Source organism: Pseudophryne corroboree, chromosome 6 (genome assembly GCF_028390025.1).
Source record: "Pseudophryne corroboree isolate aPseCor3 chromosome 6, aPseCor3.hap2, whole genome shotgun sequence".
NCBI lineage: Eukaryota > Metazoa > Chordata > Amphibia > Anura > Myobatrachidae > Pseudophryne > Pseudophryne corroboree.
The window spans coordinates 144,519,273-144,543,887 of NC_086449.1; the positions used below are offsets into that span (position 1 = coordinate 144,519,273).

Sequence of the window (24,615 nt, forward strand, 5' to 3'; positions counted from 1 at the left end):
AGCACTTTTACAGCAATGTCTACACAGCGTCTCAGAAAGCAAAGAAGTCACTGATTGCATTGGATTAATCAGTGCTAGATAACTGCAATAATTACCGTACCTAGGGGCTAAGTCAGACCTGATCGTAGCAGAAAATTTGTTAGCAGTTGGGAAAAACCATGTGCACTGCAGGGGGGGCAGATGTAACATGTGCAGTGTGTTAGATTTGGGTGGGTTATGTTGTTTCTGTGCAGGGTAAATACTGGGTGCTTTATTTTTACACTGCAATTTAGATCTCAGTTTGAACACACCCCACCCAAATCTAACTCTCTGCACATGTTACATCTGTCCCCCCTGCAGTGCAACATGGCGGCTAGTTCAGACCTGATCGCTGCTGTGCATTTTCGAACAGCTGGCAATCAGGTCTGAACTGCGCATGTGCAAGTGCCGCAGTGCGCCGGCGCATGTCAGAGATGCGATTGGCCACTCAGCCCAGCAATCGCCTCTGCCTGGCGTTCGTTGGGCGGGAGGGGGCGGTGCTGGGTCACTGTTTTGTGGTGCACGGTCCAGGCAACGCAGGCGTGCCCAGACCGTGCAAGGGGCGGGCTGCGACAGGTAGCTCTCTGCCAGCGCGCAGCAATGCTTTTGTACCTGTGGATGGGGGGGCAGAGCCAGACATGCGGGGCGGACTAGCCCTGTGCTGGGCGTCCCCCCGAATGTCTGTGAAAGTGATCATAGAGGTGTTAAATTTAGCACATCATACGATCAGGTCTGAATTACCCCACATGGTTTTGCCCAACTGCTAACAAATTTGCTGCTGCAACCAACTCTGAATTAGGCCCCTAGTTACTAAAGAGCTCCACGCTGTTACCAGCAACTGAGGCAATATAGAGAATAATAATCACACGGACAAAAAACGCATCTAGGAGGAAACCGGTTTAATCCACAGGGACAACAAAAACATATAATCCATGGTTACTCCTTTTAGACTTTATCTATAAAATGTACACACGGTCACACAGCACCGAGGAGCTACAATAAAAGTGAGCTCTGCAGGAGACTATCAGGATGGAAAACAGGAGGAACAGTCGTCCGTCTCATTGGTCTTAGACAGAGCGTTTAGAACCATTAGTCTGTACAGTTCCTGGCTGTGTAAGGGTCAACACTCCACACTCAATATTACGGTCTCATTTCTCTCAAGTGTGTGTCCATCTCCCGAGAGAGAGAGGGGTTCAGTGGCTCTTATCACGCTCCATCCTGGTTCTGCTCACTGTCTTCGCGTCTCTTCCATATCTGTTGGTGGTGAAATAACAATCATTACCCTGGAGGCCAGAGATACTCAGCAGGTGAGGTCATAGGAACATTATGTGGCACTCAGGTTTACATCCTTCAGTGTGCAGGTTTGCAGAATTGAGGAACCCGCTCCGGAGAGTCTCTCCAGAGCTGCCGGGGTTCTGGGCAGGAGGACTGCTGCAATAGCGTAACATGCTCTGCTCCCCCCCCACTACACGCACCCAGTGGGCAGGCAGATACAAGCCCTGAAACACTGCTGTCAAGGGGCAATATTGTACAGAGGCACTAAAAAAAAAGTCAATCAACCAGGGGGTACCCCAACCACAAGAAACATCTTTTTTTTTTTTGCAAAAGAATAAAAGAGTTTATAGGCAAATAAGATTTGTAGTTAGCAGTTGTCACAATACACCCAGAACCGTTACACAACAGTCGCCACTTATCATGCAAGTGCACTTTACTTTCAGCTCCTTGAGCCACAAAGGGAACACACTGTGTATGTTCTGGTATATAAGAGGCACAATTCCTAGACAGCTTCTCTGAGACCTCTTACCCAATCATGTGCTCTACAGACACACCACCTACACCCCTCAGCATGCCTCACATCTCCCTCAGCAGGCTCAAGTACCGATTTCTTCTCTCGAGAGGACTTGGCAGCCTCCCTTACCCATTCCATAGGGAGGCGTGACCTCTCCACTTCTAATCACAGTGTGAGCACATGAACGCTGGCAGGGCTTGCTGCATATTTTGGTTAGTGTCCCCATAACACCACATTTTCTAACATGGGATGAATTTACAAAAAAATACCAACCTGAATATAGGCTTCTGATAGAGTGATCATCTGGGGCAGGATGTCCGTTACCTGCAAGTCTTGCATCTCATACCATTTCCCAGTGCCCTGAACACAGACAGAGACTGTCAGGGGATGATGATAACATTACAGAGCACATACATATCCTTGTGCAAGTACGTAAAACCAGTATGAACAGGATGGCAGCAGAATTATTAGGATAAAATGGCACAGCTGTTACCAGCCTATCTCGAAGCAACTAATAATAACTGTACCTTATATGTATAACACCCCCTACACACTTCTATCTATAATAGAACATTAACTATCTGTCCCCATATGCACCATCCAATAAGGGGGTGTATCGGACCATCACCCTGACATCTAAAATAATAAAGTAGAATGAAGGCGACGTTTGGCCACCAAGGACGTGTCTGTATGTGAGCAGGTCATAGCCAGGGAGCCTGCCATTCAAAATCCCCGTTGCTCTTAGACCTGGCAAAAGCATTTAAAACGACTCACTGGATCTTGAATAGTGAGGGGTGAGGGCAGCCAAAGGCCACTGCATTTATATTACAGATATGGGCATGTGGAAATGGCTATGGTGTAAAGTCTCATGGGAGTACTCACATGGTGCAGGACATGAATACGGTACGAGCCCTCATTGGGTTTCCCATCATGCACTATGTTAGCGATGAGATCGTAAGTTGTGCTCTTGTGCACAGCCTGGAATTCCTCGGCCAGATACTCGCGAAGATCCACATTCCTGATAGGGTGACAAGAGGAGTAATACAGCCAATGATATAAGCATCTTCAGCAACAAGGTAAGGAATCCTCTATCATAATCAGACACTCATTTTCGAGCCATAAGAAAAGGCATATCACCACGTCTTTGAAAATTGATGCAACTTGAATCAGTCTCTAGGCTTTATTTACAAGCAGAAAAATAACCTGGGAGTACCACACTTTACATAGAACCGATGGACAAAAAATGCTACATATGCAAATAAATACAGCTGTGTAAACAGTACTATGCTTCTGTATTGCACTCTGCAAGGTTCTTTAGTAAAGCTGCGATGACACTCACGTGATGGGGAAATTCACAATTGTCGGGTTTTTCTCCACAAAAAAGTTGTTCTTAGTGAAACGTTTAATGCAGAATATCAGGTACGGTGGCAGCTTAGTTAGCTGGAAGCGCTTCAGGAAGTTTTCTTTGTAGGTCTTGTACTCCTATAGAGACAAGATCACTTCCTACGTTACTCTCCACCAGGGCTCCATCAGTGTGCATGTATAACAAATAACATGATACAACCACTAGAGGGAGTATGTTCATCATCAGGAAAACTTGCAGTCAGGTTAGGTAATGGGATAGTTACAGAGAGCAAGTGTTCTCCGCACACAAGGCCTGATTCAGATGTGGTCGCAAACTGGATGGTGTTGCAACTGAGAAAGTATTAGTAGACTGCGCAAGCGTTCTGGCCACAGTGCACACGCGCCAAGGTACCTTTGCAATGCCGCTAGCAGTGAGGAATCCGTTGCAGTGTTTGACAAGACAAGACTGTTTGGGGGGAGGTAATAGGGAGAGTCAGCAAAAATGCTGGCGCGTCCTGATCGTTTTCAGGGTGTGTCTTGGCGTATGACCGCAATCTGATACGTATAAATTATAGAACCAGTGTCGCAGCTCCCACAGCCATAGACGCACTTAGGGAGTCGATGTTCCTCAAATCTGCATCAGTTACAATGTAGTACCCAGTTGCCGAGACTGGTGCAAAGGCTTCAGTGGGCAGCTGCTACACTTGCGTTGCCTCGCAGTTCCGTCACTGTAAAGAATCACTGCTGCAACGGAATTGCAACTGCATCTGAACAAGGCCCAGTTATTAGGAAACAGCTCTGCATTTGTGCTTTACAGCCTCATTCCCCACACAACACAAATTACTAGAAATCCCTGTTGTAATACCTAAGGGTCACTGTATATATGGAATGTGACTGTACGGATGGTGTAATGGTTAGCATTACTGCCTGACAGCATTGAGGTCATGGGTTTGATTACCCTGTGTGGAGTTTGTATATGCTCCCCGTGCTTGTGTGGGTTTCCTCCGGGTACTCTTGTTTCCTCCCACAATCCAAAAATATGCTGGTAGGTTAATTGGCTCTCAGCAAAAATAAACCCCAGATTGTGCATGTGATAGGGAATATAGATTGTAAACTCCATGTGAGTGACTGAATATTCTCTGAAAAAACTCTGCAGAATGTGTGATCTATATAAAGAACTGATAGTAAATAAAAATAATGCTTAATATAGGGTCATTTGATGGGATCTGGTCAGGATCCCAGTATTTGGTATGCCGGCAGTTGGGATACTGACACCGGAATCCTGACGGCAGGATGCAAACATTAATCGTACTGCCAGCACCGGGATCCCAAACATAAGTATGCAGAGGCTGCTGAGAGATAAGGGGGAATGGGGGGGTATTAGGTTTAGGCTGGGAGGGGGAGGTTAGCGTTAGGCTTGGGGTTTAAGCACCACAGGGGAGGGTTACAGTTAGGCTGCAGGGAGGCAGTGTTCCTTCTAGGCTGTTTCAGCAGGGTCCTGCACTCTGCCCTTTTTCAGTGCACCCTGCAGGATCGTAAATCACCGTTGTATACACAATGCAACAGTCAGAGTACATGTTACAATGTAGCCGTCTACGCCTTGCCCACCTCTGAAATTGGAACATAATTTCTATCCTTAGCTAAATGGATTGCAGAGGAGGGACTGTAACAGACATCACTACTGTGGCTGCCTGCATAACACAGCACTCTGATAAAGAGGGAAAGAACAGGGTAAGCAGTGAGCATGTACTGCTTACAGTATTTCCCTAGTAGAAGAACATACTTTCATTTTGTACCTATACTATATATTTTAACCCTCTGCTTAACTAGGGTTAGGCTTTGGGGGGTATGTTAGGGTTAAGTGGCGGGGAAGAAGGGTTAGGCACCACCAGAGAGGATTAGGTTTAGGCTGAGGGGAAGGGGGGGGGGGGTTTAGGAACCACCGGGGAGGGTTAGGGAAGGCATATCTACCTAGTAGGTGTCTGGATCCTGAGCATCGGGATGCCGCTATCGGTATTCTGACAGTCGGCATCCCAAACGCCGGTGATCCCCATACCATCCACATTTGACACACAGTGACTGGAACTCAATTTTCTAAGAGAATAAAAGTGAATGGAACCAGTATTACAGTGCTCCTGTCATCTCATACACAGTAAGAGACAGTCTACAGCTCAGCTGTATTTGCTGCATTTCCATGACTGGCTGCCTACAGAACTAGATTTCTGTCTAATGATCATTGGTCAGTCCTTAGAACAAGTGCTACCTCCGTGTCGTGGTTTGCCCAAGTGAAGTCACTGCTTCCTATACAGACTACATAACAAGGAGGGACAGATACAACGTAATGCAACATGTGACCTCGTACCTTCTCAGTGATGCCATTGAACTTGCCAAGGATACTGAAGAGCGGCACCTGTGGGATGATGAGCTGCTCCTTTTCATCCTTATAGAGCGGGGCAGTAGGCAAGTCTAAGGTCAGGTACATGAAAGGAGACTCCAGGATTTTCTCCTGGTACTCCTCATTGTGCAACAGCTGCTCCTTCTCCTCGGCTGGCTGGGGAGAGAACACAATAGTTAGTGCTTAGATTAACTAGTCGAGTCGCCTAAGACACCATCTCCCGCAGGAAATGGCTATACAACACTGACATCATCTATGTCACTTCTGCTGTATAAATGATCATAGGTGACAAAGAGGGAAATAGGATTTTGGTACTTACCAGATAAATCCTTTTCTTTGAATCCATAGGGGGCACTGGAGTACTCTTGGATATGGATGGTGCGTTAGCAGGGATAGGCACATTTAAATATTTAAATGTGTAACCCTCCTTCCCCCTCCATACTCCCCAGATGCCTCAGTGTTTTTTTTGCCGAGCCAAATAGGAGCCATAGAGAGGATGTACCATGGAGAATTACATATAACCTAACATTACAGACAACTATAAAGTTGACACGACAATAGATAACAATCACCTTAACATTTGAACAACTCGGTGAGAATGTGTTACCATAAGATCTACTGAACTTACCACAAGCCAGGTGAAACTGCTCTGGGTGGGCGTCCAGTGCCCCCTATGTACTCAAAGAAAAGGATTTATTTGGTAAGTACCAAAATCCTATTTTCTTTTCCATCCACTAGAGGTCACTGTAGTACTCTTGGGACTTACCAAAGTTTCCCCCTTGGGCGGGAGAGCTGTTTTGCATCTATAACACTAGACGGCCAAAGCTAGATGCTGATGCCGCAAACGTATCAATCTTGTAAAAGCGCACAAACGTGTGCACTGATGACCATGTAACCGCACGGCAAAGTTGTGTCGTAGAAGCTCCACGACCTGCTGCCCATGACGTTCCCACAGAGCGTGTGGAATGAGCTGAAACTGATGCAGGCGGATCTAGACTAGCATGAAAGTAAGCCTGACGAATGGTCGGCTTAATCCATCAGGCCAAGGTCTGCTTGGAAGCTGGCCAACCCATTTTGACAGCATCATAGAGAACAAACAACGTATTTGTTTTACGTACTGTTGATGTTTGTGCTACATGAACGCGAAGTGCACTTACCACATCCAAAGTAGCTGGAGTTCCTGCATCTTCTGAAAAAACGGGAACTACGATTGGGTGATGTGAAAAGAAGATACCACCTTTGGTAGAAAAGCGAGATTCCTCCAAAGTTCCGCTCTGTTATTATAAAATACCATATACAGTGGCTTGCAGGACAAGGCACCCAATGCAGAAACACACCCTGCCGACGCTAAGGCTAGGAGAAACACTGTTTTCCAAGTTAGAAACTTAACATCCACTTGTTGTAAGGGTTCAAAAATAGAACACTGCCAAAAATCTAAAACTAGATTCAAGACCCATGGCGCTGTCGGTGGTATAAATGGAGGTGGACTCTAAGGACACCTTGCAGGAAAGTGTGAACTGTTGGCAAAAGAGCCAAACGCCTTTGAAAGAAAATTGACAAGGCAGAGACCTGCACATTTAGTGTAGCTAAACGTAGTCCTCCATCCAACCCAGTCTCCAAAAATAGCAAAAGACGGGATAACTTGAAAGATGTCGGAAACTTCCGAGTTTTACACCAACCTATATAAGCTTGCCAAATCCTGTGATAATGAGCTGCTGCTACTGGCTTCCTAGCACGTAACATGGTTGGTATACTCTGGAATGCCCTCTCGTCTTAAGAGAGCGGTTTTAACAGCCATCCCGTCAAACGTAGCTGCGCTAAATTGCGGCCAAGGAACGGACCTTGTTGTAGTAGGTCTGGACATAGCGGAAGCGGCCACGGATAGTCTGCGAGTAGACCGCGGTGATCCGAGAACCACGCTCTCTGAGGCGTCACTAGTATGACGGTTGTGGACTCTCTTTGATTCGCTGTAGCAACAGAGGAAGTAGCAGAAATGGTGGACACAACTACACGAGGCTGTACGGCCACGCGAATGTGAGAGCATCCACTGCCACTGGATCTCTTGTTCTGGACACACTGGTGTGTTTGATGATTTTGGCGAAATGCCTTTAGAACCACCGCTGGACCAACATCTGGAACACTTGTGGATGTAAAGCCCATTCTCCTGGATGAAAATCCTGACATCTGAGATAATCTGCTTCACAGTTGTCTACTCCTGGAATGAACACCGCCGACAATGGGGGTCATTCACAGTTGATCGCTAGCTGAAAATGTTCGCTGCGATTAAGGAAAAAAAAGTCACTTCTGCGCATGCGGAGCAGTGCGCACAAAGCTTTTCAGTCGCACTGCTGACCGCAGAGTGATTGACATGAAGTGCGCGTTTCTGGGTATCAACTGACCGTTTTCAGGGAGTGTTCGAAAAACCGCAGGCATGGCTGGCCGAACGCAGGGCTTGTTTGTGACGTCAAATCCGTAACTGAATGGTCTGAAGTGATCGCAAGCGCTGAGCAGGTCTGAAGCTACTCAGAAACTACACAATATTTTTATGTAGCCGCTCTGCGATCCTTTCATTCGCACTTCTGCTAAGCTAAAATACACTCCCAGAGGGCGGCGGCTTAGCGTTTGCACGGCTGCTAAAAACTGCTAGCGAGCGAACTCGGAATGACCCCCAATATCACATGGTGATGCTCGGCCCAATTCAGGGTTCAAGCAACTTCTCGCATGGCCATGGGACTTCGAGTCCCTCCTTGTTTGTTGATGTATGCGACTGCTGTCGCGTTGTCTGACTGCACCTGAACAGTCTGAGACTGGAGCATGTGCACTGCCTGTCGCAGCGCGTTGTAAATTACCCTGAGTTCCAGGACATTTATTGACAGTAATCTTTTTCGGTCTGACCATAGACCCTGAAACTGTAGGACTGCAACTGTAGGACGACTGCTCCCCAACCTCTGAGATTTACGTTCATCGTCTCCGAATCTTTTTCCTGCGGCGAGATTGTGTATGTGGAGCCACCAGCGTAGTGACACTCTGGCACTTGGAGATAACTGTACCATCTGATGAATTTGTAGATGAGAGCCTGACCACTGTGCTAGAAGATCTAGCTGAAAAGGGGCTTGAGGGAAATCTTCCGAACTGGAGTGCTTTGAAAGACGCCACCATTTATCGTAATAGACGAAAGAACAAATGCACCGAGACTGTCCGTGGTTTGAGCACTAACTGTACCAGATGACGAATACTTTGTGATTTCTGTTGTGGCAGGCAAATATGTTTATCCACCGTATCCAGAATCCTTCCTAGAAATTGAATTCTTTGAGACGGGACCAGGCTTGATTTCTTGAAGTTGACAATCCAACCGTGCTGAACTAGTACATTGTACGTGAGTAAGGTATGTTGAAGGAGTATATGCAAGGTCGTCTAAGAACGGAACTATTATCACTTCCAGGAATCTGAGATGAGCTATCATCACAGACATCACCTTTGTGAATACCGGAGGTGCTGATGAGAGGCTAACCGGTAGTGCCTGAAATTGATAATGGTTGTGTTGAACTGCAAACCGTAAGTACAGCTGATGAGCGCATTATTGAGATCCAGCAAAATCATGAATTACTGTGGTTGTAAACCTGCAAACACTGACCGCAGGGATTTCATCTTGAATCTGTAGTAAGTGACATCCTGATTGAGCCCCTTTGGGGTCAATATCGGTCTGACTGAGCCGTCCGGCTTTGGCACTACAAAAAAATTGGAATAACAACCTTGACCCTGCTGGTGAACTGGAACCTGAATCAAAACGTGCTGAATCTATGAGACATTGAACTGCCGTCTGCCGAACTGCCTTTTTGTCAGCTGACACAGGCAGGCCTGTCTTGAAACAGCGCTACGGTGGTAGACAATCAAACTATTTTGTAATCTTGAACACTAAATTGCGGATACACCCATCTGTGGATGTCTGAAACCACACCAAGTGAAACGTTTGAAGGGGTGCATCCACAACAGAAGAACCTAGATGGGCTGGAAGCCCATATTGCCACTAGCTTGTTAGCGTCCTTTGTGTCCTGACGACGGTTAGTGGTTTGATGAAAACCACGTCCTCTACTACGTCTACATCTGTGAAAGGACTGAGGTCTAAAAGATTTGCATGCTGGTCCGGCGTAATTCCTTTAGGAACTGGTGTAGGCAATGGTAGAAACAATTTCCCTCCAGTAGCCTGAGAAATCTATTTGTCGATTCAGGACCAATAACATCTTCAGTATAAGGCAACGCCTGTTCTCGTTTCAACAGAGCCTTGGCCTTCAAAGAACGCAACCACAGCGGTCTTCAGGCCACAATTAGTACAGCTGAAAGCCAAGAACAAACTTTGCAGACATCCACAGAAGTCGTTCCTAAATACTCAGCCAATTCACAAATGTGATTGGTAAAAAGTATAAGCAGGTCTGAGGGAAAAACCCTGTTGTAGACATAACCTGAGCTGTTTCACCCATGCAACTACGGGCTTGTTAATCCAATTCCAACGCCAAGCGGTGTAAGCAACACTCCTGTTGCGGTATACATGGACTATAGCATGGCCTCCAGCTTACGCTCTGAGGGGTCTGTAAGCGTAGCTGCAGCTCAGACTGAAACAGTTAACTTTTGTGAAAGTTTTGAAACGGACTCCACCGGTGGTGATTTAGAGGTCATAGCCAGTGGGAAAAGATATTTAGACAGAAATCGCTTTGTCACAGAAAAGCGTTTAACTGGTTAACTGCTTATTAAGGGATTTGAAAAAGAGAAAAACACAGTCGCCGTTTGTCTGCAAGCAATAAAACCTCATGTTTTAGAGCAACCTAGCAGTTGGCGCACTGCTGTCTATGAGTGACCTCACTATCTGACTCCTGGTCCAATTCTGAGATATCAGATGCGGCATTGAATCGTCATAATGTAATTATGATACAAACTATGACTATTTGTAGAAACTTTGTAAAAATAACTGATGTCTATAATACAGCGTGCACCGCACCGTGTTATAGAGCAAATTTATGAAGTTTGTGGTCAACGTGCCACCTACCAACACCCCTGCACCCTCCAGTGGCTGTGTGTTGTAGGACTGACATATTTGTGCACAAAGAAGCAGGAAGTAAGTTTGTAACCTTTGTGGTAAAATGGCATACCAGCATGGGGTTTTTCTTTTTTTTCTTTTTTTTTTAACACATATATACATTACCTATACCATAGATGTAAAACATATGTACCCCTGAAAGCACGCATAACTTAGGCTTAATAGCCTGTTATGCCCCCTATAGCTGTGGCCACCACCCCTTATATGTAAGGCAACCTATGGACTAGGGACCACCATGACCTCACCCCCACCGCTTAAAGCTGTGCATGTGTGCCCCGTGGCTAGCTTCTTGCACCCAGCCCCCCCCCCCCCACCACCACCACAGTGCTAGCGGCGTCTGTGACGGCGCCCTGCAGCAGCAGCTACCGCCTGCGATCTGGTGGAAGCCGGAGAGTGGGGGATGTGTTTGACGGGCGCCCAGCGGCGGCAGTGTGCTCTGACCGCAGCCGGGAGCCGATTCTGAGCCCTGACAGGCGCCCAGCGGCAGCGCTGTTTCTCCTGTGGTGGAGATGTTGGAGTGTGACGGGCACCCAACGGCAGCAGTGATCTGACCGCCGCTGTGAGCCGCTCAGCTGGACTGTACTTCAGCGGGGAGCGCGCAGGCGTGGAGCGTGACGGGCGCCCAGCGGCACTGTGAGCTGACCGCTGCTGGGAGCCGGAAAAGGAGGGCTCAGTAATGTTAAACATTAGTAAGCAGCTTCTCTGCAAAACACGGAAGGGCGGCAGCAGTAGCGGACCGCCCCACTATCACAGCAACCAGGCCCCCCCACTTATTACCTCAGTGTAATGTGGAGGCTCCGACGGGGCTTCTCTCTAAGCTCCGTCCAGCTCCTGCAGCCAAGGCTGAGCCAGCTAACGCTGTTGAAGGTCTATGGCGGGGCTTCTCTGTCTAAGCACTGACAAGCCTTCACTGCACATCAGCAGCACACACTCCCGGACCCACACTTCTTAATAAGCTGGGAAGGGAGTGTGATTGATAAAAGAAAAAAGATTTTACTTACCGATAAATCTATTTCTCGTAGTCCGTAGTGGATGCTGGGGACTCCGTCAGGACCATGGGGATTAGCGGCTCCGCAGGAGACAGGGCACAAAAATAAAGCTTTAGGATCAGGTGGTGTGCACTGGCTCCTCCCCCTATGACCCTCCTCCAAGCCTCAGTTAGGATACTGTGCCCGGACGAGCGTACACAATAAGGAAGGATTTTGAATCCCGGGTAAGACTCAAACCAGCCACACCAATCACACCGTACAACTTGTGATCTGAACCCAGTTAACAGTATGACAAACGTAGGAGCCTCTGAACAGACGGCTCACAACAATAACAACCCGATTTTTTTGTAACAATAACTATGTACAAGTATTGCAGACAATCCGCACTTGGGATGGGCGCCCAGCATCCACTACGGACTACGAGAAATAGATTTATCGGTAAGTAAAATCTTATTTTCTCTGACGTCCTAGTGGATGCTGGGGACTCCGTCAGGACCATGGGGATTATACCAAAGCTCCCAAACGGGCGGGAGAGTGCGGATGACTCTGCAGCACCGAATGAGAGAACTCCAGGTCCTCTTTAGCCAGGGTATCAAATTTGTAGAATTTTACAAACGTGTTCTCCCCCGACCACGTAGCTGCTCGGCAGAGTTGTAATGCCGAGACCCCTCGGGCAGCCGCCCAGGATGAGCCCACCTTCCTTGTGGAATGGGCCTTGACAGATTTAGGCTGTGGCAGGCCTGCCACAGAATGTGCAAGTTGAATTGTGCTACAAATCCAACGAGCAATCGTCTGCTTAGAAGCAGGAGCACCCAGCTTGTTGGGTGCATACAGTATAAACAGCGAGTCAGATTTCCTGACTCCAGCCGTCCTTGAAATATATATTTTCAATACCCTGACAACGTCCAGCAACTTGGAATCCTCCAAATCGCTAGTAGCCGCAGGCACCACAATAGGCTGGTTCAGGTGAAACGCTGACACCACCTTAGGCAGAAAATGAGGACGCGTCCGCAGTTCTGCCCTGTCCGAATGGAAAATCAGATATGGGCTTTTATACGATAAAGCCGCCAATTCTGACACTCTCCTGGCTGAAGCCAGGGCCAGTAGCATGGTTACTTTCCATGTAAGATATTTCAAATCCACCGATTTGAGTGGCTCAAACCAATGGGATTTGAGAAAATCCAAAACTACATTAAGGTCCCACGGAGCCACGGGGGGCACAACCGGGGGCTGTATATGTAGTACTCCTTTTACAAAAGTCTGGACTTCAGGAACTGAAGCCAATTCTTTCTGGAAGAAAATCGACAGGGCCGAAATTTGAACCTTAATGGACCCCAATTTGAGGCCCATAGACAATCCTGTTTGCAGGAAATGTAGGAACGACCCAATTGAAATTCCTCCGTGGGGGCCTTCCTGGCCTCACACCACGCAACATATTTTCTCCAAATGCGGTGATAATGTTGTGCAGTCACCTCCTTCCTGGCTTTTACCAGTGTAGGAATGACCTCTTCCGGAATGCCTTTTTCCCTTAGAATTCGGCGTTCAACCGCCATGCCGTCAAACGCAGCCGCGGTAAGTCTTGGAAAAGACACGGTCACTGCTGAAGCAGGTCCCGTCTTAGAGGTAGAGGCCACGGATCTTCCGTGAGCATCTCCTGAAGTTCCGGGTACCAAGTTCTTCTTGGCCAATCCGGAGCCACGAGTATCGTTCTTACTCCCCTTTGCCGTATAATTCTCAGTACTTTTGGTATGAGAGGCAGAGGAGGAAACACATACACTGACTGGAACACCCACGGTGTTACCAGAGCGTCCACAGCTATTGCCTGAGGGTCTCTTGACCTGGCGCAATACCTGTCTAGTTTTTTGTTGAGGCGAGACGCCATCATGTCCACCTTTGGTTTTTCCCAACGGTTCACAATCATGTGGAAAACTTCTGGATGAAGTCCCCACTCTCCCGGGTGTAGATCGTGTCTGCTGAGGAAGTCTGCTTCCCAGTTGTCCACTCCCGGAATGAACACTGCTGACAGTGCTATCACATGATCTTCCGCCCAGCGAAGAATCCTTGCAGCTTCTGCCATTGCCCTCCTGCTTCTTGTGCCGCCCTGTCTGTTTACGTGGGCGACTGCCGTGATGTTGTCCGACTGGATCAACACCGGCTGACCCTGAAGCAGGGGTTTTGCCAGGCTTAGAGCATTGTAAATCGCTCTTAGCTCCAGTATATTTATGTGAAGAGACATTTCCAGGCTTGACCATACTCCCTGGAAGTTTCTTCCCTGTGTGACCGCTCCCCAGCCTCTCAGACTGGCATCCGTGGTCACCAGGACCCAGTCCTGTATGCCGAATCTGCGGCCCTCTAACAGATGAGCACTTTGCAACCACCACAGAAGAGACACTCTTGTCCGTGGCGATAAGGTTATCCGCTGATGCATCTGCAGATGTGATCCGGACCATTTGTCCAGCAGATCCCACTGAAAAGTTCTTGCGTGGAATCTGCCGAATGGAATCGCTTCGTAAGAAGCCACCATCTTTCCCAGGACTCTTGTGCACTGATGCACAGACACTTTCCCTGGTTTTAGGAGGTTCCTGACAAGTTCGGATAACTCCCTGGCTTTCTCCTCCGGAAGAAACACCTTTTTCTGAACCGTGTCCAGAATCATTCCCAGGAACAGCAGACGTGTCGTCGGGGTCAATTGAGATTTTGGAAAATTCAGAATCCACCCGTGCTGTTGCAGCACTACTTGGGTTAGTGCTACTACGTCCCCCAGCTGTTCCCTGGACCTTGCCCTTATCAGGAGATCGTCCAAGTAAGGGATAATTAATACGCCTTTTCTTCGCAGAAGAAACATCATTTCGGCCATTACCTTGGTAAAGACCCGAGGTGCCGTGGACAATCCAAACGGCAGCGTCTGAAACTGATAATGACAGTTTTGCACCACGAACCTGAGGTACCCTTGATGTGAAGGGCAAATTGGGACATGCAGGTAAGCATCCTTGATGTCCAGGGACACCATAAAGTCCCCTTCTTCCAGATTCGCTATCACTGCTCTGAGTGACTCCATCTTGAACTTGAATTTTTGTATGTACAGGTTCAAAGATTTCAGATTTAGAATAGGTCTTACCGAGCCGTCCGGCTTCGGTACCACAAATAGTGTGGAATAATACCCCTTTCCCTGTTGTAGGAGGGGTACCTTGACTATCACCTGCTGAGAATACAGCTTGTGAATGGCTTCCAATACCGTCGCCCTGTCTGAGGGAGACGTTGGCAGAGCAGACTTTAGGAACCGGCGAGGGGGAGACTTCTCGAATTCCAACCTGTAACCCTGAGATACTATCTGCAGGATCCAGGGGTCCACCTGTGAGTGAGCCCACTGTGCGCTGAAATTCTTGAGTCGACCCCCCACGCCCCTGAGTCCGCTTGTAAAGCCCCAACGTCATGCTGAGGGCTTTGCAGAAGCCGGGGGGGGGCTTCTGCTCCTGGGAAGAAGCTGCTTGGTGCACTCTCTTACCCTTTCCTTTGCCTCGGGGCAAATATGACTGTCCTTTCGCCCGCTTGTTCCTATAGGAACGAAAGGACTGCGGCTGAAAAGACGTTGTCTTTTTCTGTTGGGAGGGGACCTGAGGTAAAAAGGTGGATTTCCCGGCTGTTGCCGTGGCCACCAAATCCGATAGACCGACCCCAAATAATTCCTCCCCCTTATACGGCAATACTTCCATATGCCGTTTGGAATCCGCATCACCTGACCATTGTCGCGTCCATAAACTTCTTCTGGCAGATATGGACATCGCACTTACTCTCGATGCCAGAGTGCAAATATCCCTCTGAGCATCTCGCATATAAAGAAAAGCATCCTTTAATTGCTCTAAAGTCAATAAAATACTGTCCCTATCTAGGGTATCAATATTTTCAGTCAGGGAATCCGACCAAACCACCCCAGCACTGCACATCCATGCAGAGGCGATGGCTGGTCGCAGTATAAAACCAGTATGAGTGTATATACTTTTCAGGGTAGTTTCCAGCCTCCTATCCGCTGGATCCTTGAGGGCGGCCGTTTCAGGAGACGGTAACGCCACTTGTTTAGATAAGCGTGTGAGCGCCTTATCCACCCTAGGGGGTGTTTCCCAGCGCGCCCTAACCTCTGGCGGGAAAGGATATAATGCCAATAACTTCTTTGAAATTAGCAGTTTTCTATCGGGGTTAACCCACGCTCCATCACACACTTCATTCAATTCGTCTGATTCAGGAAAAACTACAGGTAGTTTTTTCAGACCCCACATAATACCCCTTTTTGTGGTACATGCAGTATCAGAGATATGCAAAGCCTCCTTCATTGCCGTGATCATATAACGTGTGGCCCTACTGGAAAATACGTTTGTTTCTTCACCGTCGACACTAGATTCGGTGTCCGTGTCTGGGTCTGTGTTGACCGACTGAGGTAAAGGGCGTTTTACAGCCCCTGACGGTGTCTGAGACGCCTGTACAGGTACTAACTGGTTTGTCGGCCGTCTTATGTCGTCAACTGATTTTTGTAATGTGCTGACATTATCACGTAATTCCATAAACAAAGCCATCCATTCCGGTGTCGACTCCCTAGGGGGTGACATCACCATTACCGGCAATTGCTCCGCCTCCACACCAACATCGTCCTCATACATGTCGACACACACGTACCGACACACAGCAGACACACAGGGAATGCTCTTATCGAAGATAGGACCCCACTAGCCCTTTGGGGAGACAGAGGGAGAGTTTGCCAGCACACACCCAAGCGCTATAAATATATAGGAACAACCCTATAGAAGTGTTGTCTCCCTTATAGCAGCTTAATATATATCAAAAAACGCCAAAAAAGTGCCCCCCCCTCTCTGTTTTACCCTGTTTCTGTAGTGCAGTGCAGGGGAGAGTCCTGGGAGCCTTCCTCGCAGCGGAGCTGAGCAGGAAAATGGCGCTGTGTGCTGAGGAGATAGGCCCCGCCCCCTATTTCGGCGGGCTCTTCTCCGGAGTTTGTGAGACCTGGCAGGGGTTAAATACATCCATATAGCCCCAGGGGCTATATGTGATGTATTTTTTAGCCAGAACAAGGTATTCTCATTGCTGCCCAGGGCGCCCCCTGCAGCGCCCTGCACCCTCCGTGACCGTTGGTGTGAAGTGTGTGACAATGGCGCACAGCTGCAGTGCTGTGCGCTACCTCATGAAGACTGAAAAGTCTTCTGCCGCCGGTTTCTGGACCTCTTCACTTTTCGGCATCTGCAAGGGGGTCGGCGGCGCGGCTCCGGGACCGGACTCCATGGCTGGGCCTGTGTTCGATCCCTCTGGAGCTAATGGTGTCCAGTAGCCTAAGAAGCCAATCCATCCTGCACGCAGGTGAGTTCACTTCTTCTCCCCTAAGTCCCTCGTTGCAGTGAGCCTGTTGCCAGCAGGACTCACTGTAAAATAAAAAACCTAAAAACTTTTTCTAAGCAGCTCTTTAGGAGAGCCACCTAGATTGCACCCTGCTCGGACGGGCACAAAAACCTAACTGAGGCTTGGAGGAGGGTCATAGGGGGAGGAGCCAGTGCACACCACCTGATCCTAAAGCTTTATTTTTGTGCCCCGTCTCCTGCGGAGCCGCTAATCCCCATGGTCCTGACGGAGTCCCCAGCATCCACTAGGACGTCAGAGAAAATATCTTTAGAAAAATTAAAAGTAAACCCTGGAGTGATTTCAGGATGCAAACTTCCCTGGTGAAGGCACAAAAAACACTGAGGCATCTGGGGAGTACGGAGGGGGAAGAAGGGTTACACATTTAAATATTTAAAATGTGCCTATCCCTGCTAACGCCCCATCTATATCCAAGAGTACTCCAGTGACCCCTAGTGGATGAAAAAGAAAGGCTGTCACAAGAATTACAAAAATAAAATAAAAACAACCCACAGAATAGGTGTTTGGACGAATAGAGAAAGTATCCAATAAGGGAATGGCAACTGCCTTGTGTCAACATACATGATGCACTTTATATGACTGGACTAGAGGCCCAATTCAGGTCTGATCGTAGATGTGCTAAATTTAGCACATCTACGATCAGTTTCTCAGACATGCGGGGGGACGCCCTAGTCTGCCCCGCATGTCTGGCTCTGCCGCCCCGCACGGGTGAGAAGCCTCGCTGGCAGGGAGCTACTCGCCGCAGCGGCTGCGTGAGACGTAACGAAGCCACCGCCGCAATGGTCCGGACTGCGCCCCACCAACGGCGTTCTAACGCCGTTGGCACAGCCCCTCCCGCCCTGCGACCGCCTCTGCCTGTCATTTAGGCAGAGGTGAACGCAGCGCTGAGATGCAGCGATCCAGTCTCAATTACCCCCTATATGCAAAACCATATGTACTACTGCTGTTGACCACCTTCTAGACATTGCCAGTTTTTAACAGAACACTCAGCTATTAACATGTAGGAGAGTATACAGCACGTAGATGTGGAGGACACTGGCTGGTAGATGGAGGAAATAGTATGATATGTATGGAAGACCATGGCCGGTATGTGGAGGCCCCAATATGCCGTGGGGAAATGGGTATTTGTAAAAGATACAGGACATTTCAGCTAGATCATTTATAGACAGGTGGAACGTAACTGACACTATAAGAGTCTAAGGGGGACATTTACTAAGCAGTGATAAGAGCGGAGAAGTGAGCCAGTGGAGAAGTTGCCCCATCAACAGCTCTGTATAATTTTATAGTATGCAAATTATAGATGTTACTTCAGGGCTGATTGGTCGCCATGGGCACTTCTGCACTGGCTCACTTCTCCACTCTTATCACTGCTTAGTAAATGTCCCCGTAAACTGTAATGTGCATCTGGCAGCTTCCCAGTCCTAACAGAGCTGACCAAGAGAAAAAGATACAAGTGATAAAAAAAAAAAAAGTACAGACTGAATATAAATGTTTTTCTATACAAAATCCGCTCTCTCCCTACACGTCTGCAGAAATATCTGCTTAAAGTATGCATAATCTTACCAAATCAGGATGAGGCAACTTCTTTGTGAAAATCCTCATTGATCCCTGGAACACATCAGTTACAATAGCTGAAAAAAGGAGAAAGCATTGGATATAGCACAGTTTAATCCACACAACTAATGTGTAAGCCTTAGGGGGGGTGGTATCCAATTTCCTGAGAAGAAACATCGGGCGAGAAAAACTTTACATTTTGCCCCATATTTCACCTGGTTTTTTTTTTTTTTTTTTTTACAGGTTATCCAATTTGGTCACCTGTAAAAAAAAAAAAAATTCTCACGAAAACACAGGTTCAGTGACACCTGTGTGTTTTCGGTAGAAACAGCCCTGTCTTCGGATGAAAACGGGGATGTTTCCGGGGATTTGGTTTTGCCTGCCTGAGGCAGCCCCCATCGGCTTGTTGGGGCTAATATAATAGCCCACGGTGAGACAATTAGCCGCATTAATTGACCGCAATTAACTGGATACCCCCCTTAGTCATTTATTATGAAAAACAAAAAGCACAGACAGGCATTAGACAAAATCAATTCAAAAGCCCACAGGTTTCAATGTTCTACAAGTAGCAGTATATTTGGTAAAATGTATTTGTAAATGACTTGTGTAAAATCAGAGTGTGTACATCTTCTCGTTGCGTCACATCTACTATTTGTTAAATCATAATTTCATACACTCTACTGCTTGATTTGATGGTCTGGAGTGCCCACTGCTATATAGCTCCTCGGTTACAATCGAGCACAAAATTTAATAATCACAAGTTAAACTGAAGCACAGTAACTAATCAGAAATTATCTTCTGTATTTTGCACTATAGCCAATGCAAGCAAGTGTCCGATTGGTTACTACAGTTTGGTGCAAATTTTGACCCTAAACACAAGGTCATCAGTCAGGTGTTAAGTCAGATCTTTCACTACAGGCTCTGTGGCCGTCAATATTAAACTAACACATCAGCGGGTTTGACTATTTATTTAATACCTCCCAGTGACTTATCAGTTTGCATAGGTTAAGGTACAGCCACCTTTGAGAGATGCACAAGTAGGAAAGACATTTAAACCATATACCCAACTTATGTAGAGATTAAACACACAAACAAAATATTGTTTTGTGATTTCACACAGCACCAGTATTCACTCATTACGCACACTAAAATCTCAAATCTGCTCCTATGGCAAATGTATCTTTAGCACCTGCTGAGATACCATTTCTTCATTTTGTTTCCCATTAAATATTTTTAATACCTTATCATGCATGGTCTATGTCACTACACGCATCAGTCTTAGGACAGACCATCCACGACTATTATATAGTTAGATTTGGGGGGGGACCAGACATAAAGGGCAAATACAAGTCAGTGACTTTCAGGGCCTGCAAAATGTATAACAATCTATTATACAGTGAGACAGAAGACTTATAAAAAAAAACTCTCTCTCTATGGCGATCCCTATCACTTGTCTACAGAGATCACCGCTCTATTAGATCGACCAAAGTGTCCAGCACGGATTGTCCCGCACTCAGAAAAACAGCACCTTTATAAAGCATAAGCTACATTTCCGCTCTATGGGCTGGTGTACAAGCCATGTTTTCCTCTCCTCGAGTCTGACAACTCCCTCCTTTCCTATATAAAGTCTACTGAATGGAGCCCAACCCTAAGATCTGCTAGGAGGAGTGCTGCGGAATCTCTTACAAACAAGTCTCTTACAGTCATATGAAAAAGTGTAACTTGACCAGATACCAGACACATAATTTTATTTATATAGAGCTCTTTCTCCAATAGGACTCACGGCGCTTAACAGATACATAGCCTAATATAGTACAGAGACAATTGAGTACAGAACAGCTTTTCATAAAATACAGAAGCATGAAGATACTAAAGGGACATTATAGAAATGCTTGAATAAACAGGAAAGTCTTGAGTCTATTTTTGAAGGATTCTATAGTTGGGGCCTCTCGCACTGTGCGGGGGAAGCGAGTTTCATAGAGTCAGAGCTGCATGACTAAAAGCTCGAAACGCAGATGAATTATGGGAGATTCTAGGTACTGCTAAAAGTCCTTCATCTTCAGATTGCAGTAATCGAGTGGGGCAGTATGTAGTGCTTTGAAACTCAGTAAGCCAATCTTGAAGATGATTCATCATCTTATAGGCAGCCAGTGAAGGAAGTAGATGATGGGTGTTATGTGGCTAGAACGGGGCTGGCTGCTTAACAGCCTAGCAGCTGTGTTTTGCACCAGCTGTAAGCAGTGCAATTCTTTTGCTGGGAGACCAAGGTAGAATGCATTACAGTAGTCTAATTGAGATGATACAAATGCATGTATGACTTTTGGCAGATCATGTGAGGGAATTAAGTGCTTTATTCTGGTTATGTTCCTCAGGTGAAAGAATGAGGATCGGTGGTTTGTAATTCTGAATCCCCAAGTGTAAGTCCAGTTGGTTGGCTATGCTGCAGTCTTGTCCTTTGATGTTGCGGTCCTATCATAAGGACCTCTGTTTTATCCGGGTTCAGTTGCAGCCAACTGGCACTCATCCACTCCTGGAGCGCAACTAGACAGCCATCCGCACATGCAAACAATGCAGCTGTACAGTAGTGTCTGTTTTACGTGGCACAGTACAAGAATATTAGTTCCGTAACAGGAGGAGATTGTCAGGAGACCATTACACAATTGTAATCTAATCATATAATGGGAAGATGAAGTATAATGAAGTATATTTATACTTTGAACCTTTTTATCCTATCGTTGTTTAGATGTATGCAGCTGCATGATTGTATCTTACACTTCCCATCTACTATAGAGCAGGTTTTCAAAATGCGGCCCTCCAGCTGCTGTGGAATTACTCATTTCAGCATGCCCTACCGTAGTTTTGCTATTAAGGCATGCTAAACTGTAACAGGGCATGCTGGGATGTGTTGTTTCACATCAGCTGGAGAAACACACGTTGAATACCCCCATTATAAAGTATTGCTTTCTGTTGCATTAAACATGGCTGTTGAATGTTTACATATATGGCTGTAGTCATAGGACCTGCTTCACTGTTACAATCTCCTTTCCCCTTCCTAACCATAATCTCCATCACTACGTTCTGGATCTGTAGAAGTACTAGAAGAGTGGTCACTTACTTTTCTTCTTCTTCTTTGTGCCCCCAAGAGCAGAGTTTAAAGCATTTAAGAACCAGGAGAGAAAGTCCACTCCATCACCTGCATAGGTTACAGATGGGAAAAGTTATCAATGTAAAGTGACATGTTGCCAGACCCTGGGATCAGTGAAGCTGCCACTGAGTGCTTCTCTCACCCTGCTTAGTGATCTGGAAGTTCTTCTTGCTGCAAAGGACCACAGCCTGCAGCATCTCATGGGGGGAAACATGGGCCTTGAAGTTTCTGGGGTTCCACAGTTTGCGCATCAGCTCTCCAAACCTCTGCACTAATAGGAACATTATATCCCCTGGTGGGCGCTGGATGGTACGGTAATTTTCTTCCTCCAAAAAGTAGTTCCTCAGAGGAGGAACATTTGATAATGCCTGAAACCAGAATAAGTATGCATCTAGTAGTCTGATTCCATATGAAAAAGCGTGACAATTCTGTATATACCACACATACAGGCATAATAGAGCCTCTGATGGAATGTTCCTCATACAGATCACCCCCCAATTTCCTCACCTGCAACACAGCATTGGCGTAATCATTCGCTTTGATGTTATTGAGCCCCACAATTCCTGGAAGGTAAGTGGTCCCATCATAAGCTCGGGAGAGCTTGGCCTGTTTATCCAAATTTCTAATTTGGGCTTGGGTGAATGTTGGCTTCAGTACATACTGGAAGTATGAGACAGGTAGACAAGAGTCAATGGAGCGTTAGGAGCAGCACGACACAAATGCAAATGAGAGACCCCGACTACCGGAGAGCCCAAGAAAGGGCGGCAGCACCTACAGGCGAGGCAAAATAAAATGAAAACAAAGCACACAGGAGAACTTTGTCTAGGTAAAGGGTTACTTTTGCCTTTAGATTCTGTAAATTTATTATCAATATTGTACATAACGGTATGTTTCTATTATCCAATGAGCATTTATACAATTGGCTTCTTATTTGTCCCTTATGTGTGACATAACATCACCTGAAACAATTACGGTCGTTTCCCCAGCAAGCTACTCCTTCACCATGTAGAGATCACACTGAAAGTCATTCTTACACTGTACACAGCCTGGCCAGCACATACCGTAATATCCTCCAATGAGGAGTCTATAATCTTGTAGTTATCTGGAAGGCAATAAAACCTTAGGGTATGAAGATTCAGGAAAACATGGTGACTAAACTGGACACTGTGGATGTAGGCATGAGATTTCAACCCGCGACCTGCAGCCAATTAGAAGAGGAAAAAAAAAATATATATAAACCACTTTGTCGCTCTAGAACGTAGATCGACACACATACTCCATTGCCGTTACTCACCCTGGAAGTATTTCCCGCACACCAGACATGCATATACATTGATGTGGGAGAGTGAAATAGAGCATAGCTTCTCAAAGTCAAAATCCAGGACACTCCTGTTATCGAGGGGAGAAGCAAAGAACTAGGGTTAGCCTTCTGGAAGTAAACCACAAGAGCAGACACCTGCATCATCTTCATACTTACCTATTGATTGTGTCCAAATAGGGACAGTGGCGGCTACGTCGGTCTTCAGGCTCATTGCGCCAACGCTTTGCTGAAACTGAGAGAACAAATGCCACAAGGTCATACCATGTAAGTAGGGTCAGTGCAATATAATTATTATTATTATTATCATTATCATCATCCTTTATTTATATGGCGCCACAAGGGTTCCGCAGCCCCCAATTACAGAGTACATAAACAAATAATCAAACAGGAAAACAGCAACTTACAATTAATGACAGTATAGGACAAGTACAGGGTAAATAAACATAGTTACATCAGCAGATGACACTGGAATAAGTATCAGGTGGCAGAAGACTGCTGGATTTGGTGCAGTTGAAGATTATTAAAGTAAGAAAGGATAAGCACATGAGGGAAGAGGGCCCTGCCGTGAGAGCTTACATTCTAAAGGGGTGGGGTAGACAGACAGGGGTGACACAGATGGGGTACATAATCACTTGTAACATGTATTTGAAGCACAATAATCTGACATAAATTTAATTTGGTTGCAACTTGTAAGCAATATTTTTTTCTGGCTGTTATTTATCCTGGGGAAGGGGGGTGGGATCAAACTTTCTAAGGTATACAAGTGGCGTGCTGCCCTTAGAAATCAATCTCACGGATCATATTACAAAATGTACTCATGAGAGGGTTTGATACATTTTCGCCTATTAAGCTGCAGTGGAACTACATGGTCACATAGCATACAGTGCTGGGATATGTAGTTCATGAACAAATGGCTACCGCTGGTCTATGTAATAAAATACACCAGTTGTCTTCAGAGGGGCCTGCAGCAAGCAAATACCCTGCAAACACCTCTGCACAAAACACAGCAGGGTCATCAGGGATGTGAGCGCAGAAAGTGGCAACGATCAGCTAGCAACTTGGATTTCCCCATTGCTGAGTGGAAGTAAAGTGCAGCAGTGCTGGGCTGCTCGAATACTAGGTGAGACGTGACACAGGGTAAATATAGCCTGCCGCCTCCGGCATGTAGAAAGGTATTACACGTCTTCGCCTCCGGGCATGCAGAGAGGGAACAGGGCCCAAATATAAAGACTCCTACCCGCCTCCTCATCCGGGTAATCCTCCGCATCCCGATTAAGCCGCTTCTCCGCACTCATACTGCCCACACACCGCCACCGGGTCGGCTGTGTGTTGCGTACCAAGCCTCCCAACCAACGCCGTCCCCGCCCCTCTCCCACAAAAGCCTCCGATTGGGTAATACTGCCACCACAGGGAGGCTTGACACGCAGAATATTTTTGGATTCTGATTGGCTTCCTGTGTGAGAGCGTCGGGAACGATTCACCAATCAGTGGTAGCCGCCCCACAGGAGCCACTCACTGGGTAGCGTCTAGATTACCTTCGTGGAGTGTCT

At 46.8% G+C, this 24,615-nt stretch overlaps 1 protein-coding gene across 1 annotated transcript; it reads right to left on the reverse strand.

Moving 5' to 3' along the window:
- Window positions 1–902: 902 nt before the first annotated feature.
- On the reverse strand, window positions 903–24,449 carry USP39 (ubiquitin specific peptidase 39). The gene is made up of 13 exons (XM_063931963.1): window positions 24,303–24,449; window positions 23,222–23,297; window positions 23,039–23,133; window positions 22,806–22,942; window positions 22,252–22,404; window positions 21,887–22,112; window positions 21,715–21,792; window positions 18,609–18,676; window positions 5,514–5,702; window positions 3,147–3,289; window positions 2,690–2,825; window positions 2,081–2,167; window positions 903–1,272 (listed from the first exon to the last, which is right to left on the reverse strand). The coding sequence occupies exons 1-13, from the start codon at window positions 24,358–24,360 to the stop codon at window positions 1,225–1,227; spliced, it is 1,494 nt and encodes a 497-aa protein (XP_063788033.1). The 5' UTR covers window positions 24,361–24,449; the 3' UTR covers window positions 903–1,224.
- Between the last annotated feature and the right edge of the window lie 166 nt (window positions 24,450–24,615).

Bases quoted from the DNA above. Each gene is read 5' to 3' on its own strand.
- USP39 (XM_063931963.1), bottom strand. From the start codon at position 24,360: ATGAGTGCGGAGAAGCGGCTTAATCGGGATGCGGAGGATTACCCGGAT. The intron at 22,943-23,038 runs GTGAGTAACGGC...AATTGGCTGCAG, and splicing joins GTGCGGGAAATACTTCCAGG to GTCGCGGGTTGAAATCTCAT. The intron at 18,677-21,714 runs GTAAGTGACCAC...TCCTTTTTTCAG, and splicing joins CACAAAGAAGAAGAAGAAAA to CTATTGTAACTGATGTGTTC.